The sequence below is a fragment of the Bombina bombina genome, chromosome 6 (genome assembly GCF_027579735.1).
Source record: "Bombina bombina isolate aBomBom1 chromosome 6, aBomBom1.pri, whole genome shotgun sequence".
NCBI lineage: Eukaryota > Metazoa > Chordata > Amphibia > Anura > Bombinatoridae > Bombina > Bombina bombina.
Window position 1 is genome coordinate 44,221,665 of NC_069504.1, and position 17,174 is coordinate 44,238,838.

Sequence of the window (17,174 nt, forward strand, 5' to 3'; positions counted from 1 at the left end):
TGATGCCGATTAGGGCTGGGCAATATGATTGTGATTTAATCGCGATTTTCTTATGAATGACTATAACACCTTAAATTTTCAATAAAAAATATATTTAAGACTACAGAATCTTAATGTACATTTTTCTCAATGTCCAATACACTCTGGGAGAATAAAAATACAAACCACATGTGTGTATATATATATAACCTACAGTATTATTTTATTACACTGTGAGTATGCATTTAACTTGCAGCACTAATGTTCTAATAAAAAACAAGCAAGCTCATAAAATACAGTAATATTCTTAGTTCCAGAGTGAGCAATCTCTGTGCCTGTAGAAATATTAAAAGTAATCACGCTCCATAGCATGCAGTAATATTCTATTTTGTGCAGTGCAGTATATCATATAAGAGAACAAGCAAGCTCTGTGCAAGATGTAATATGTTATAAAGTAAGCTCTGCACCTAATGAAGCCAGTCCCATAACCTGCAGTAATAGTTTATTATAAAGCTGCTAGTCCATTCAGCACTGCATGGCCGGCTATGCTTACAGATAGAGCCGACCCGGCTGCCCCCTGGACCCCCCTCAGCCTGAGCTCGGTCAGTCACCATGTGTCCGTCGTTGTGCTTGCCTTGCCTGAGCCGTGACGTGAGCTTTCTCTCTGTGGCTGCCACTCCAGTCTTACTGCCGCGCTGCAGACTCCCAGACTCCTCCTGAAGAGACTACATGTGCAGTCAGTCAGAAGGAGGAAGTTCCGGGCGGCAGCAAAGAAATATCCATGACCGGTTGTTCCGCCCCTGGCCGAAGGTGCGGGCTAGTACAGCACTAGTCGTCATAGGTGACATCATAGTGGGCGGGGTTATAAATTGTGTACTCTCGCGGTTTAAAACCGCAGCAATTAATTGAGGTTTAAAACCGCATCCGAAATTAATCGTGCAGCCCTAGTGCCCATAGGATTATGGATTATAACAGTGTAACACGCTAAGATTTGCCAGTGTTATAAATAAAGGGGACTTGCAGTCATGAAGTATAAAACACTTCATGCTAAAAGTTCCTTTACTTGCCTGCAACATATGCCGCGCTGCAGGCAGAACGCAATTTTTTCAATGAGGTGATGATTCCACCCCTTAACCAATAGCCATGCGCGCCAATCGGCATTATGCTGTATGGCTAGCATGCTATTGGCTAACATCACATCACTGATAAAATAGAGTTCTGCCGCTTTTCGCCCTGAGGTGCTCAGCGCAGCATACGTTACAGGCAAATAAAGGCATTTTCAGCATGAAGTATTTTATACATCATGACCTAAAGTCCCCTTTATTTGTAGCAATGGTAAATCCTAGCATTTCAAAAACCCTAAGATTTACTATCACTTTTATATGGTGACGAATAACATTTGGAGTTTAACTTGACAAGTTGCCATCTATAGAATGCTGCATGTGTGTGTTTATAATCAGCACAAAATGAACATACTTTTATATTTTTATGTTAAACAAGCTAGGCATCTGTCTACGGGTGCCTTCATAGCTAGGCAATTGATACATTGGGTAATATACCTCTCTGTCACCTCACATTCTGTGTTATGCGTATCTGGCTGCATCTCAGAGCTGAGCACTGACTGTACTTGAGAACACAGATGCTTTTCTTGAGTATATATTAGCTTGTGAGTTAGGAATAGTGAGATCACGTTAGCAGTGACATTACTACCTAGGGGCCCTGCTGGTAAGAATGTCATCGGTGCCATAGAGCTTTGTTTCATTGCAATGTATTGATAGGTCAACCTATTTGTATTGAGCGATCCATGCAAGGGCGTGAGTCAGTCTGTGTGATTACCAGTCTATTATAGACATTGGGTGCGCATGATAGCATACTATAGGTAAATATATTGTTTTCTGAATGTCACTGTACTTTGTCTCAGATTATTTGATTGCTTTTGCTCAGTTACCAAGAACACAAGCATTTTTAACAGCTGCGTACTTTTATTGTTTGCCTTTATAGAAACGCAATCATCTGACTTGTGCCCTCTTCTGCTGAGCTGACAATTTAACTCCCACAACAGCATCAGCAGGGGAAAAAACACCTGTCCAACGCAGATTGACAGATGTAAACACACAGATCAGCAACAATATTTAAGAGAATACAAAACACTGCTTGCCGCTTAGTAATGCAGCGATCCGGTGAAGTGAAGCGTACATGCAATCTAATTTCTCTGCTTCACTCCCTGACAGGGGAATATGAGCAAGAATCAGGCACAGGTTGTATTCTCTGCACAATATAAAGGCTAACATTAAACCAAGATTTAGATAGGAGAGGGGTACGGCTGCCAAATACTGTAGTTTAACTGTGGCAAAAGATTTAGAGCAATTTAGAAAAGATTAGTCAACCATAAAAGACCTCACGGCAGAATGTCACACTATTTCATACATATTTTTCTTACATTTTTATTTAATCTCTTAAAACCAAACTATTATTTTAACAAACTGCAAAAATATTTCTAAAATATACTACTCAACAGCACATCTCTGCACATTTATACACAGAAATTCTCAGCTTTCCACGTTTACACTGGAGTAAAGGATTCTGGGCAACGCTATGCAAATGAGGCTCACAATGCCGTACCTTTTTGTTTCTAGTAGTGTATTAGTATTATACATAGATTAATTCCTGCCAGTGCAGTGCTATTATATGAAGCTTTAAAGGACCAGTAAATACAGCAGATTTGCACAATCAACAAATGCACGATCACAAGCAATAGCACTTAGTCTGATCTTAAAATGAGAAGTAGATTTGTTTCTGACTAATTTCAGTTAGGTCTATTTCCACTCCTGTACCATGTGACAACCATCAGCCAATCACAAATGCATATAAGTATATTCTGTGAATTCTTGCACATGCTCAGTAGGAGCTGGTGACTCAAAATGTGTAAATATAAAAAGACTGCGCATTTGGTAATGAAGTAAATTGGAAAGTTGTTTAAAATTACTGCTCTACCTGAACCATGACAGTTTAAATTTGACTTGAGTGACCCTTTAAAGTATAGCTGAGCTAGAAAATACAGCAAGAAATTTCTCAGGTTTAAAAAGGACATTGAAAGCAAAAATGTAAAGCACTATGAAGTTAATTTGCATATACATACCCAGAATCCCTAGCTACACTGAAAACACTGATAGCCAACGTTTTCTGGGGGGGTGCAATATATCAATCTGTTGAACATCACTACACTCACAGTAAAGGCCTTTACAAACTCATCTTGCTACACACTACAACAGTTTGAGACTGGTTTGAATTATACTTTTAACACAATTGTCAAAGTCAATTATTCTCCTATGTTTAACTTCATTTCAACACAAAATATGAAAATATCTTCCATGAAACAGTTTTTTATTTGTTGTTAAGAAGCAGATACATTTATGCCTCTGCTATCTGTGTTCTGAAGAACAGGCAGAGAGAACCTGATAATGATGTCACAAATCCCTAAATAATCAGTTCAAGACACAACAGTCTTTTTATTGTGCAATTTGGCCCAGCATAATAAAAATATAAATTAGTCAATACCCTGCTAATAAGAAACGTCTTTTCTTTGTCAATATTTATAGTAATCTAGTTTACTTTACATTTGAAAAAAACACCTACGGTACTTGGAAGTTCTTAATGTGACAAAGGCTGAAGCCTTTCTCAGTTCTCCTAAGAGACAACTTCTCATCCACACGCTACAAAAGGGCTCCCCCTGGCTGTGATTTATAGTACAAAGTAATTAAAGGAATAGTCTAATTAAAATTAAACTTTTATGATTCAGATAGAGCAACTTTCTAATTTACTCCTATTATCATGTTTTCTTCCTTCTCTTGGTATCTTTATTTGAAAAAGCAGGAATGTAAGCATGGAGGCGGCCCATTTTTTGTTCAGAACCTGGGTAGCACTTTCTGATTGGTGTCTAAATGTAGCCACCAATCAGCAAGTGCTACCCAGGTGCTGAATCAAAAATGCTCCTAAGCTTACATTCAAATAAAGATACTAATGGAATGAAGAAAAATAATAGGAGTACATTAGAAAGTTGCTTAAAATTGCTGCACTATCTGAATCATAAAAGTTTAATTTTGAATAGACTATCCCTTTAACCATTATTACAGGTGACACACAAATAAATCCACAGGCACTCCGGGCACTCATTCATTAAGCTTTACATTCACTTTAAGATTCTATGGGGTCACATGCTTTTAAAATGTGAATTATCAGTTTTGCATCAACAATCATGATAGGAAAATCATTATTTGCAAAAGTAACAAAGTTAAATCAGTGCTAAACCTCTCCTTAAGAAAATACAAGAGGGCAGTTACCCCAGTCTGCACATGTTCAAACACTGTCTGTGCTATATCTAAATATTAGTTTGTGATTGGTTAGCAGGGGTTCTTTTGTTCTGAGGGACAGGGAAATCAGTGAAAAGATCAAACATAAAACAATATACTAATTTGACATTGCAAAATGATTCTTATATATGAATGTTCATAATCATGTAGTTTACAGTTTGTGTTTAATGTCCCTATAATGGACTTTTGTTTTTATTTACAGTATTATCCACTGATATCTTCTCCGTTTAATGTCCCTATAATGGACTTTTGTTTTTATTTACAGTATTATCCACTGATATCTTCTCCGTTTAATGTCCCTATAATGGACTTTTGTTTTTATTTACAGTATTATCCACTGATATCTTCTCCATTAAAGGAAATTTCTCATTCTCTTATTTATATTTATAGTATGACGTGTATACCACAGTAGGTTCTTGAATATTCAGGTGAACCCATACATATTACAAAAACAAATTCAAATTGACCGTATAAACGTTCCTACCTTGAAGCTCCCCACTTTTGCTGTACAGCTCCCTCCTCTGCTCTCGTAAGTAGGCACTCATACTTATCGCGTGAGAGGACGACTCAAACCTAAAATAAACGTATAAATATTAACACTAGTTGTAAAGTTTTCAAACAAACACATCATTTTCTCTATATGCTAAGGGATAATAGAGGGTCAATACTCAGGGTTTTTTTGCTGTTTGTTAGTATGTGCTGTCCCATAACATTCTAATACAGTGCAGATCCACGTGACACAAACATAGTTCCATACATGAACAAGATTTACCATATAAATGACACTGTTTTTTTAGAGGGTATCCACGCCACTTTATTATAGCACTGCAGAATGTGCTTGTGTCACTCTCTAAATCATTATCCCAATGAATTATCATCCCAGAGGGTGTTTTCGGTGCATCACAGCTCTTATCTATTTAATTAATTAACTTGTCAGTGGGCGGTACAGCCAATAAGAAGTCATACCTTTCACCCCACAGCAGAAAAGCAGATCGCTCTCCCGCACCTCTGCTACAGACAATGTGATACCATCTGAATCTGAGGCACGCTCTGCTTTTTCCCTATGGGGTCAACAGTTTATGTATCATCTGTAACAAATTAATTAAAAAATTAAAAAACAAATGCGAGCTGTGGACGACTGCAACATTCCCATAGTAAAAGGATAACTTACCAATTGGCAAACAATGCATGCATGTGCCTAATGAGTAATGTATGCAATAGGATGGAGTAAAAATTGAATTCACTGTTAAGACTTCACCTGGATCTGACATCATATTGGTATTAAACAGCTTATTCAACTGCCACACACTGTCTCATTGCTGATAGACTTGTGACTAGGGCCTAATTCTGACAAATTCACCAGCTTAAACTGGTTTTTGAGTCCAACAGTCGCAGGGGAAACCCTCATAAAATTTTATTTAAAAAAGGGTCTGTCCCTGCGAGCAGCGCAATGTCTCCCATAGAACTAATGAGAGCTCTGTTACATAAAAGTTTGCAATGGAGGACGAACCAGAGGGAGAGCCGGGAATATGTTTAAACTTAAATTTAACGTCCAATACAAATCAAATGACTCTGTTTTCCGTGCACTCTACCTTAAAATCACTGTTATTTTTGTATGCATAGGATTTTCTAATTAGTGTTTTGAGTATTTTAATAAAAGCTCGCCACCTTTAATTTCTGAGGATAAACAATAAAATCTGGGGGTGAAGATGTTTACAGAATTACGCTGGGATTTAAGAGACATTTTCATACACGCCCATGGACAACTTATTTTACAAACAAAACAACAATTGTGCTTTGTTTTTGTACATGTAAGTATGAATTTCTGTGTGCTTTGCACATACAGTCTACTTAAATTACGATTTACACTATGCATATTTAATACGATTTATTCCTGAGTAATTTACATACAAATTTTACCTATTTGATAAAATACGATTTTCGTGAACCATTTTGTTACGATTTTTGATGCACCTTAACAATACAATTTGTCCAGTGTATTTTTGTGGGAATGGTTCACTTATTTGTTTTGTATGATTTTTAAATTACGATTATAATTTTCCACTTTTGTAATGTCTGCATCTTCTTCCTGTAGCAAAACGCAGTAAGCGCACCTTAGTGAGAGAGACTGTTTTCAAGGTAAAAAGTGGATTTATATCATTACACCAGGGAAAGAGAAGTACTGATAATTATTCTTAAAGAATCTCACCAGCCCAGAGAGCTTTAGAAAATCAGGACCGGAATTCTCTCTAGTCTGGCGAGATTCTATAAGATGCCTTGTCAGTGTTTTAAAGGCAATGCTTACCTTGGCAACTCTGTATCTCACGAATATTCTTTATGTGAAGTAGAGACACTTGCTTTACAATATTTTTTACTTGAAAGAGCCACTAACACATAACAGGAGTGGATATGTCTGACTATTTTGTGGTTAATTTCTAGAAATAAAATGCACAAACACCACATACTTAAACAGAGAGTTTTTGGGCCTTTGTGGTTTCTTCTTTGCAAAGAATGCGGCAAATTCACGGCCAGTGCTGGCGTAACTCAGCTGCGCGGAAGGTTCAGAGGACGTCTTTGTGTTTTTCATGTCTAAATATTCTGTGAGTAGAATCTACAAAAGAAGAACAAAGTTATCAAACAATGGAAAAAAAAACTAAACATCAGAAACGCCATCAAAAATGCTAAAGCTGTGAAATAACAAAAATATAGGCGCAACATTAATGTGATTTTATAAATGCACAGAACAAGCCTTGACCCAAAAAAGGTAAGATAGCGAGATTTTCTTAGCTTTATTTATTTTGGAAATTAAAATAGTCCTAATGGCACTGGTTTCCCCCCAGAAAACTTGCACGATTCAGAGAGATCATGTTATTTTAAGACACTTTTAAAGTCACTTCTATTTTCAAATGTACTTTGTTCACTTAGTATCCATTGTTGAAAAAGAATATGTAAAGGGAATAAATCAAGGGGATAAAGCAGATTTGATAACAGAAGTAAATTCAAAGTTGTTTAAAATTGTCTGTTTTATCTGAATCCTGAAAGATTCATGTTTCTAAGTCTGCAGACAACAAGGCTTGCCACATAATTATAGTATAAAGGGAATTGTTTTGCACTTGTTATCAGCTAAAGCCAATGTAAAACAGATATGTAGCAGAGTTATCCTTGATAAGTGAGCAGTGTGCATTTTAAGTTCAAAGATTAAAAAAATCCTCAATTTTCAGTGGTAAATTACATGAAAAAAGAGCAACTTAAATAATGAAAGTATATTGCAGTTGTTTCATTATTCATAACTAAACCTTTTATATAAAAATCTCAAGCTGTTTATTATTCCTTCAAGCTCTTAAACTTTTACTTGAAAACAATGCCGCAGTATCCATTGTGTATTCTTACTAATGCACAATGACCTCAGCAAGCTTAACTGATTTACAACAAAGTGCAATCCAGTCTTTTTTTTTTGATGAAGAAAGAAAATAATGACTACAACGTCCCTTTAAAAATGTTTGTTGACAAAATGATGTCACTTACACAACATCCACATACTATAAAATACATCTCTAGTTATTTTTGTTTTTATAGATTGGGTGTAGTGCATACAAAGGCTGCATCAATCATCTTAAAGGGACATAACCGTGCCACAGCCATAATACACTAGAGCATTTTATTGTTGTTCTTCTGCATGTCTGTGTGTTTAACCCTCACATCTAAACTGGATAGGGCAGTGGGCGAATCAGTAGCAGCAGATATGCACAAAGCCTTTGTGGGTGTTACATATAGTTAAAGGCACACAGTAAAATTGTCTGGCGAATTGGAGCTATAACTATTACACTTTTATGTGCCTTTAAGAGTCACTAAGAACTGCATTGTTGCCCTTTAAGCATTATATTTTTGTTCTGTTCTAGTCTAATCCGTAAAACAACCACCTTTCACTCCTGAACACTGCAGCTTGCGATTATAACATATGTTCTGGTGTTGCTTTTTTCAAAAACGCTTTCATACTTCACTTCATGGAATCCCTTAACATACCTGAAGGATTCATATTCCCTCTACATATATTAATGTTAATTAATCATTTATTTTAGAGGAACAAATGGAGACAGGTAATTTGAAAGAAATGTTCCATTCTGGCTTTACAGACGATTTTTTTTTCTTTCTGTTAATGGCTTCTTAAACACCTATTTCAACCAATAGAAAGAAAATAAAAAACAGAGGGGGCACCTCATGTGTAGATCAGTATATTCAGATGTAAACATGTAGACATCAAGCCAATTTGGTACTCACATTTAACAATAGCACACTGATGTGCTGGTAGAAGCAAACTGACAACTTTGGGTGTATCAGCTCACCCTCTCCGGACTTCACCAAGGTATGTCGATGTGGTCCAGCTGGCTCCACTCCATTTACACCTGAATATACTGATCTACACATGAGGCGCCCCTCTGTTTTTTTATTTTCTTCCAGCTTTACTCAGATACTTTTGTGAGAAGAAGAGCAGCTATGCACTTCTGGGTCCCCTTTTTGGACACTCCTTATCTTTAGCAGACTATACACAGTAGGTACTGTATTGCATCTTGGACTTTGATCACCTTATATATTGTGGTTTATATTATACATAATTTTATGTGTTAACACCTTTATATATTCTTTTTTTTTTTCTTCAAAAAGCTTTATTGATGTAAGAAAAAACATAATACAAATAAAGATTAGGAGTATGATTACAATCCGATGTATCAACATTCTTTGCTACAAGTATTAGAACCAAACTATCTTCTACATCAAAAATTTCCTTGATTCCGTCCCACAGATCTCCTCTGAGGACGGTAACTGAAAAATTTATTTCTCTTTACAAGTGTGGTTATTCAATATCCGATACTAGAAATTCTAACTGCACAAGAGTGAGAAAGTAGAGGGAAGAAAGGGGAGGGAGGAGAAAGGGGAGGGAGGAAAGATGGGGGAAGACAGTAACTGAGAGAAAAAAATAAATAAATAAATAAAAATTAAATTGTTTTATGCCACAAGGCCAGCATCAACTCATGAGTTTCCAATTTGTGTATTTTCAGGTAGTGGAATCTCTCCATGAGAAGAATCCCCTCCACCTGAGTTCGCCATTCCTCAATTGTGGGAATGACCCTTGATTTCCATTGTCTGGGTATTAGCATTTTGGCCCCAGATATCATCACCAACATAAGTGCTAGGTGAGCTTCACTTTGTGCTTTAGGTAAATTCAGGTATAAGAGTATTTCTGGAGAGTCTGGAACAGTAACATTAAGGATAGAAGTCATCTCTTCTATCACCTTTGGCCAAAAGTCTCTTAAATTTGGGCAGTGCCACCATATGTGGAGCAGAGAGCCTTCCTTGCCACATCCCCTCCAGCAGGTGGGGCTAAGAGTGTGGAATATTTTGTGTAGCCTCACGGGGGTGAGGTACCATCTGCCTAGAAGCTTAAAGTGGGACTCTTGAACGTATGCCGATACCGAAGATTTTTTAATGAGGCGCAACGCCTTCATCCAATCCCTATGGTCATATACTGATTCGAGTTCCCTATGCCATTGATTGGTATATGTGGGAAGTGTGTCTGCCTCGGGAACGAGCAAAATCCCATAGATTAGTGAGATCAGATGTTTGGGTTCACATACTGTGGTGCACAGGGTCTCAAATGATGTTAAGTTTCTCCCCAGATCTTGTTTATTTTTATGAAATTTTATGTAATGGGTTAGTTGATTATAGTGTATCCATTGTTGGAAAATGTCTGCGTGAATTTCTCTCAGTCTGTCCTGGGGCAAAATGTTCCTGTTTTCTGTTATTCCCTTTATCGACCCCGCCCTAAGGGCGTATGGTTTGGTCCTTCGGTAACTTAAGCTGTGGTAGGGGAGGTCAGGGTTCTCTACAACTGGTGTAAGAGGGGAATGCCTTGTGGATATATGTGAAGTAGTAGCTAGAATGCTATCCCACACCCTAAAGTCTCTGTTAACAAGTGGTATTCCTGAACAGACTTAGGTCTCTTATTGGATGGAACCCAAGCCAGTGTGCCGACGTTGTTTAGCCTGAGAATTTGTCTGTCTAAGTGAATCCAAGCCTTTTGGTCTGTGTTATGTGCCCAGGCGACTATCCTCTGTAGTATGGTAGCGTTTCTGTATGTCTGTAAGTCAGGAAGTCCTAGCCCTCCCCTCTCTCTCGTCAAGTACATAGTGCGTCTGGGAAGACGAGGTCTAGTGTTCGCCCACACGTACTGTTCAATCATCTTTTGGAGTTGGTTCAGGTACCCAGGTGAGAGGGCAATTGGTACTGTTTGAAAAATATATAAGATCCTTGGAAGGACGTTCATTTTAATAACCCCCACCCTACCCAACCATGAGAGGGGCTTATTAGACCAGGAGGAGAGATCTGTCAAGATGTTATGCTTAAGAGTTTCATAGTTATGTTTAAAAAGATTTGCAGGATCAGAGGTGAGATGTATCCCCAAATATTTTAATTTATCTTTGGCGAGTTTAATGTTGTATGTTTTTTGTAGAGAATGTAAGAGTTTGGGGCAAGCGTTAATGTTTAATAATTCTGATTTATTTAAGTTAAGGAGAAAGTTAGATACTTCTCCGTATGTCTTCAGCTCAGTTAGTAGCTCAGGGAGGGATGTTTCGACGTTCGTAATGGTGTAGAGGACATCATCGGCATATAATGCCTGTTTATATTCAGTGTGATCAATTTTTATCCCTGTGATGTTATGGTTCTGCCTAACTTTTTGGGCCAGAGCCTCTACTGATAGAGCAAATAGAAGCGGGGACAAGGGACAGCCCTGTCTGGTTCCATTATTTATGGGGAAAGTTTCAGATAGGGTTCCATTCACCCTAATCCTTGCATTGGGGTTTGAATAGAGGGCAAACACTGTGTTCAAAAAGGTATCTCCAAATCCCATTTTTTCCATGACCCGACGCAGAAAAGGCCAACCGACCCTGTCGAAGGCCTTCTCCGCGTCGGTGGAAAACAGTACCATAGGGGTTTTTGTAACTCTTGCATGGGAGATTAGCTGTATAACTTTGGTGGTATTATCTTTAGCCTCCCGCCCTGGGACAAAACCCACCTGGTCATTAGATATCAATTCTGGGAGGTATTTGTTGAGGCGAGTTGCCAATATTTTGGCCAACAGCTTCATGTCTGTGTTAATGAGAGATATGGGTCTAACGTTTTCGGGTGTTTCCGGTATCTTACCAGGCTTAGGTATAACAGTTATGTGGGCCTCTAGAAGAATCTTGGATAATTGTGGGTTCTCTCTGAGGTTATTGAACAGTTGTAAGAGGGGTCCAGTAACCTCTTCAGTAAAATTTTTATAATAAGATATTGTAAAACCATCAGGGCCTGGGCTCTTACCTGACGGAGAGTTTTTAATAGCTAAGATTAGTTCTTCTTTAGTAAGTGGAGAGTCTAGATACTCCGAGGCTTCCTTGGTTAACAGTGGCAAGCCAACGTTATTGAGATATGAGTCAATTTTTTGAGACCCTCGGGATTGAGGGAGCTCCACGTCCCGGGGCTCTAGGTTTTCTTTAATGTTGTAAAGGGAGTGATAATATTTATGAAACGCAGATGCAATCTGCGAACTACTATAGAGGCGGTGGCCTTCTTTAGTTTTGATGGAATGGATGAATGATTGTAATTGTCTTTTTTTAATAGATCTAGCCAAAATCCTACCAGGTTTATTTCCTCCCTCGTAATAATACTGTCTCATGGAAAGTGCTTTCTTTTGGCGCCTTTCTTCTAAGTATTTATTTAGCTCCGACTTAGTGGTGAGTAGTTTATTTTTTTACCTCTGTGTTTAATGGGTCTGCCTTATGTGAAGTTTCTAATGATTGTAGTGCGGTGAGTAGTTCAGTGTATTTTACTCGGTAGCGCTTATTCAGTATAGCTTTATGCCTAATGAGGGTTCCCCGTATTACGCTTTTGTGAGCTTCCCACAGCATCATAGCTGAGGTGGATGGAGATGTGTTTAAATCAAAATATTCCTTGAGTGTCTTACGTGTGTCCTCGAGTATTAATGGGTCGTCTAGTAAAGTGGCGTCAAGTTTCCACGTGAAGTCTGTAACCGGTATGTCAGGCCAGTGAACCAAGCATGTGACTGGGGCATGGTCTGACCATGTGATGTGTCCAATATCGCATTTGTGTGTGATTGAAAGACCGTTGGCATCTGTATATACATAATCTAGCCTCGAGTAGCTGTTATGAGGGATGGAATAGAAGGAGTAATCCCTCGAGCTGGGATGTAAAATTCTCCATGTGTCATGTAAAGCCAACTCTCTGAGAGAGGAATTTACCTGATGTATTGTGGAGGAAGGTGTGCAGGTCACACCCCTTGAGGTGTCTAAAGTTGGGTTAGCTACCAGATTGAAATCTCCTGCCAGAAAGGTAATTCCCTTGGAGTGCTCTAAGAGAAGGTTTGTAACTCTTTTAATAAAATTTCCTTGAGAGAGGCTAGGGGAGTAAACTGATGCCAAAGTGATATAGTGTCCGTACAGTGTGCCTATGGCTATTATATATCTTCCCTCTGGGTCCTTCTCTATTTGAGTTAATTGAAAGGGGACTGACTTGTGAAAAATGATACCTACCCCCCCTTTTTTGCTCGCTCCCGAGGCAAACATGGCCGTTGGATACATTGGATGATGCCATTTCGGTTCTTTACCCCTCTGAAAGTGGGTCTCTTGAACGAGAATGATTTGGCTATGCAGTTTTGCCAGCTCCCGGAAAGCAATAGAGCGCTTGCCTGGGTTATTAAGGCCCTTTGCATTAATTGTGGTGATATTGATGCCATGGTCTTGAAATCTACTAACTTTGGGCTGCATTATAAAAATAAAAAAAAAAATAAAAAAAAAAGAATAGGGTAAGGTAGAGCGGTGAGTGGTAAGGGGGAGAGGGTGTTTTAGGAAGTTGGAGGAGAAAAAGGAAAGTCTAGGTAAAGCGGGAAGAGGGAAAGCAATAGAAGTAGCGGATTAATTTGCAAATGTTATGTACAAAACATTCTTATACCGACAAATGTAGAGAATGCAAATTTTCTATCAGAATTGAATACAATTACAGTAAATAAATTACAATAACAAGGGGAAAAGCCCCATAACTGACGTAAGTTATGAAAAGAAAATCTTTGGCTCTTCAATTACTTCATTGAAGTGCAGTGAGTATTGGCGTATAAAATTGCAACAAAACCTATGAAACGGGCCTACTAAGAGGCTGTAGCTGTTAAGCAGCCAAAATACGGCCTACCTGGAGTTGGGAAGGAGTATTGTCTCTGAAAGCAACACAGTTGGCGTCTAGCTTTATGTAAGAAATATTGCTTTATAAGTAGGCTGACCATATTGCCACTTTAAGAAGGAACACATATGAAAAATACATATGTGAGGGTTCTTATACAAAACCATTTCTTTAAACAGCCCTGAAAAAAGCCCTGACATATGTATTTTTCATATGTGTCCCTTTTTAAAGCGGCAATATGGTCAGCCTATTTATAAGGCATCTTATTGTGGTTAGGGCCTACTTTCTGCAATTTCCTCCCTCTTAAATGTGTGATTTATGTAAAATATGGTGATAATTATGCCAGGGGATCAGTGCTACTCTCTTCCCTGTGGTAGTTGACTAGTTGTCCTAAAGATAATGCATTGTGTCCCAAATCAACAAGAAGCTTCCAGGCAGGCTAGTAATAATAATCTGAGGTTAGACAGCTTTAAACGTCCTGACCCTAGAATTATGTGTGTAGGCACTAAACGTATAATCTTAGCCTTGACTAATCTATTTAAATCACAACAAGCAAGGTGACAAACAATTATCAAGTATTAAATAACATGTCTATAGTCCACATCAAGACCCGCTAAGTGGGTGTTCTTCCCTGGTGGGTCAACAGTCATTGCAAGGAAGAAAGTACAGGAGGCACTTTATTATCATTTTTTACATGCAGTACATTACCAGTGGTTCCCCGTGTTCAGCAACTATCCCAAGGAAGACTGGGATGAAGGTGTCCCAGTGGCTGTGTTTGAGTTCTGCGTTGGCGGTGACTGTAGGGACAGATTTTCAAAAAATTCTTTTTCATCTGATCCAGGCCTAAAGATGACAGTTTTATTGTTGTTGTTCGCTATAATGGAGACAGGAAATCCCCAGCGATATTGAATCTTATGTGACCTGAGTTCATATGTTATGTGGCTTAATTCTCTCCTTTTCTGAAGGGTGACTGGTGAGAGGTCGGTAAAGATTTGAATCTCTTCTCCGGCATGGGTGATGGGATGTTTGCGCCTTGCCTCCTGCATGATCCCTTCTTTATCCTTAAAACTGAGAAACTTTACAATTATGTCCCTTGGCGGGGCTTTGCTGGGGGGCCTGGGTCTAAGTGCTCGGTGTGCCCTTTCTAGCGGTATTTCTGGGGCAGAGGGGTTCCCTTTAACAATTCTAAATAAGGCCTGTATATATCCCTCAATCCCCTGCTGTGGGACTGTTTCTGAGACCCCACGTATTCGCAGAATATTCCTGCGACCTCTGTTGTCAAGGTCTTCAATCTTGTCATTTAGGAATTGCAGGTTTTCAGTGTGGTGTTGCAGCTCAGTTGTATTCTGTTTTACAGAAGTTGAAACTTTGCTAACATTAGATTCAATTTTTAAAATTCTAGTGTCCAGTGCTGCTATGTCTCTTCTAAGGTCCCCAAATAATGATTTTATCTCGTGCATAATGTCTTTAAGGTCCTCCTTAGAGGACAAGTGAACAATATCCTCCTTTGTCAGGTATAATGCAGAGGCAGCATCTGATACTGTTGAGGGGGTTGGTGAAGTCGCCATTTCTGTTCTACCTGCTGATTTACTTGTGGCAGCTGGCTTCAAAAATTGTGACAGGGGTTTTATATTTAGCGCTTTGTCAGCCCTGCTTTGCCTCTTGTTAGGCATCCCCTGCAGGTATTTTATGGCGTTTAAAAGAACTCTCTGTGGAATGCCTCCCTACTCCTTATAGTTGTTAATTTGTGGCAGGGGGTAATAGATTAACTTGATTCCAGATTTGGGGGCTTACCGCCAAAACCCCGCAACTCTCTTTTGGTAACGTCACTGCAAGCTATTATAGAAGGTATGTCTTGGAAAGCTCTTATGGTGCATGTCTCTTACTCTAAAATATAGCGATAACTGCCCTCTCCTCCTTACCTCCGAGTTGCATGTGCTGCCCCTGAGAGATGTCTTTCCTGCGGTATGTGAATCCTCACAGCAGTAAAACTGAGGCCGCAGCTAAAGATGGTGTCTATGAGGACCGCAGGCGGGGTGCTGTGTGTAGGCAAGGATCTGTTCAGTGCTCCGCTTCTGAGGCTTGTACTACTGAGCCGCGGTCAGGCGTTAAAAGTGGATCAGGATCCGGACAGTCTCGCAGCTCTTATCACTACCGCTGCTGATTGAGTAGGTTTACCCGCCGCTATGGCGCTGACACTGGTCTGAGATTCCGGCGCTCAGGTAGGCCTCTTGTTCGTGCTGTGTTGATGTTATATTCATTTGCTCTCTTTATACGTCGTTCTGTTGCTGGGAATTAGTGGTGTAATGAAGGGGAGATAATCTAGCCCGTTCACAGGTACTTATAACCGAAATCTATGCCATATAGTGCTGTTTTGTCAGTTAATGGAGCTGGAGCCCTTCTAATGCGTGGCCATCTTCCAGCGCGGCCAGACTCCGCCCCCACCTTTATATATTCTGACTGTATACACTAGAGCGTGCGCCCCCTCTCTATTTTTTATTTTCTATTATTTCAACCAATATGCTGTCAGCCCAACCTAAGAGAGGCAGCACCATGCTATTCTGAGGAAGACAAACTATGTGTCTAATCCCTTTGTCATAAAGTAATAATTTACTCTAGTGCACCAGGGCAGATTACTATTGTACTTTTATGTCCCTTTAAGTGCAAAATTGTTCCCATTTTAACACTCCAGAGCCTATAAAGATATATACTAACTGTTAAAGGGATACTAAACCCAATTTTTTTTTCTTGCATGATTCAGATAGAGCAGTAATTTGAAGCAACTTTCTAATTTACTCCTATTATCAATTTTTCTTCATTATCTTGCTATCTTTGTTTAAAAAGCAGGAATGTAAAGCTTAGGAGCCGGCTCATTTTAGGTTCAGCACCCTGAATAACCCTTGCTTATTGGTGGCTACATTTAGCCACCAATAAGCCAGCATAACCCAGGTTCTAAACCAAAAATAACAAAAATAAAAGATAGCAAGAGAACGAAGAAAAATTGATAATAGGAGTAAATTAGAAAGTTGCTTAAAATTGCACACTCAAAGTACAGATGATTCACGGTATTAGATACGGCATTAGATACAAAATGAAAAGTTGCTACATGATTTATACCTAGTATATGTTTTATGTCAAGTTAAAGGGATAGAAAGATCAAAATTCAAATGTGCTTATATACATTTCATTTTGAAATATATTTCCATTATCAAAAAATGCTACTAGTAAAAGTTCTTAGCGTTTTTCTGCGGCATATGCACATATCCTGAGGGCCTGTGTACCAGTATTCTGAGAGCTGGCAGTGATGTGTACTGCTTCTGTGAAGATGTCATTTGTGTCATAGAATAGAGCACTGATTCACTGAGAAGGTGTAGTGTTTGGATACTGGTGCACAAACCCACACAGCATATGTGTGTATGCAGCTGAAAACCAGTCATAATTTGTACTATTTTACCAGAAACATGTTACATTTTAGCTAATAAAAGTATATTGCAAAAATGCTTCTATATCACATTGAAATGCAACCCATGCACATTTCAATTTGACCTCTCAATCCCTTTAAACTAAAACCTCCAGCGCAGAAGGAAAATAAGGATT

At 38.8% G+C, this 17,174-nt stretch overlaps 1 protein-coding gene across 1 annotated transcript in view; it reads right to left on the minus strand.

The window, feature by feature from the left end:
• The window catches only part of EXOC4 (exocyst complex component 4), a 1,163,948-nt gene that overhangs the window by 834,206 nt on the left and 312,568 nt on the right, over window positions 1-17,174 (minus strand). Inside the window, exons 8-9 of the mRNA XM_053716390.1 lie at window positions 6,815-6,960; window positions 4,834-4,922 (exon numbers count right to left, since the gene is read on the minus strand). Coding sequence (XP_053572365.1) covers window positions 4,834-4,922; window positions 6,815-6,960 — 235 coding nt within the window. The remainder of the gene's footprint in view (window positions 1-4,833; window positions 4,923-6,814; window positions 6,961-17,174) is intronic.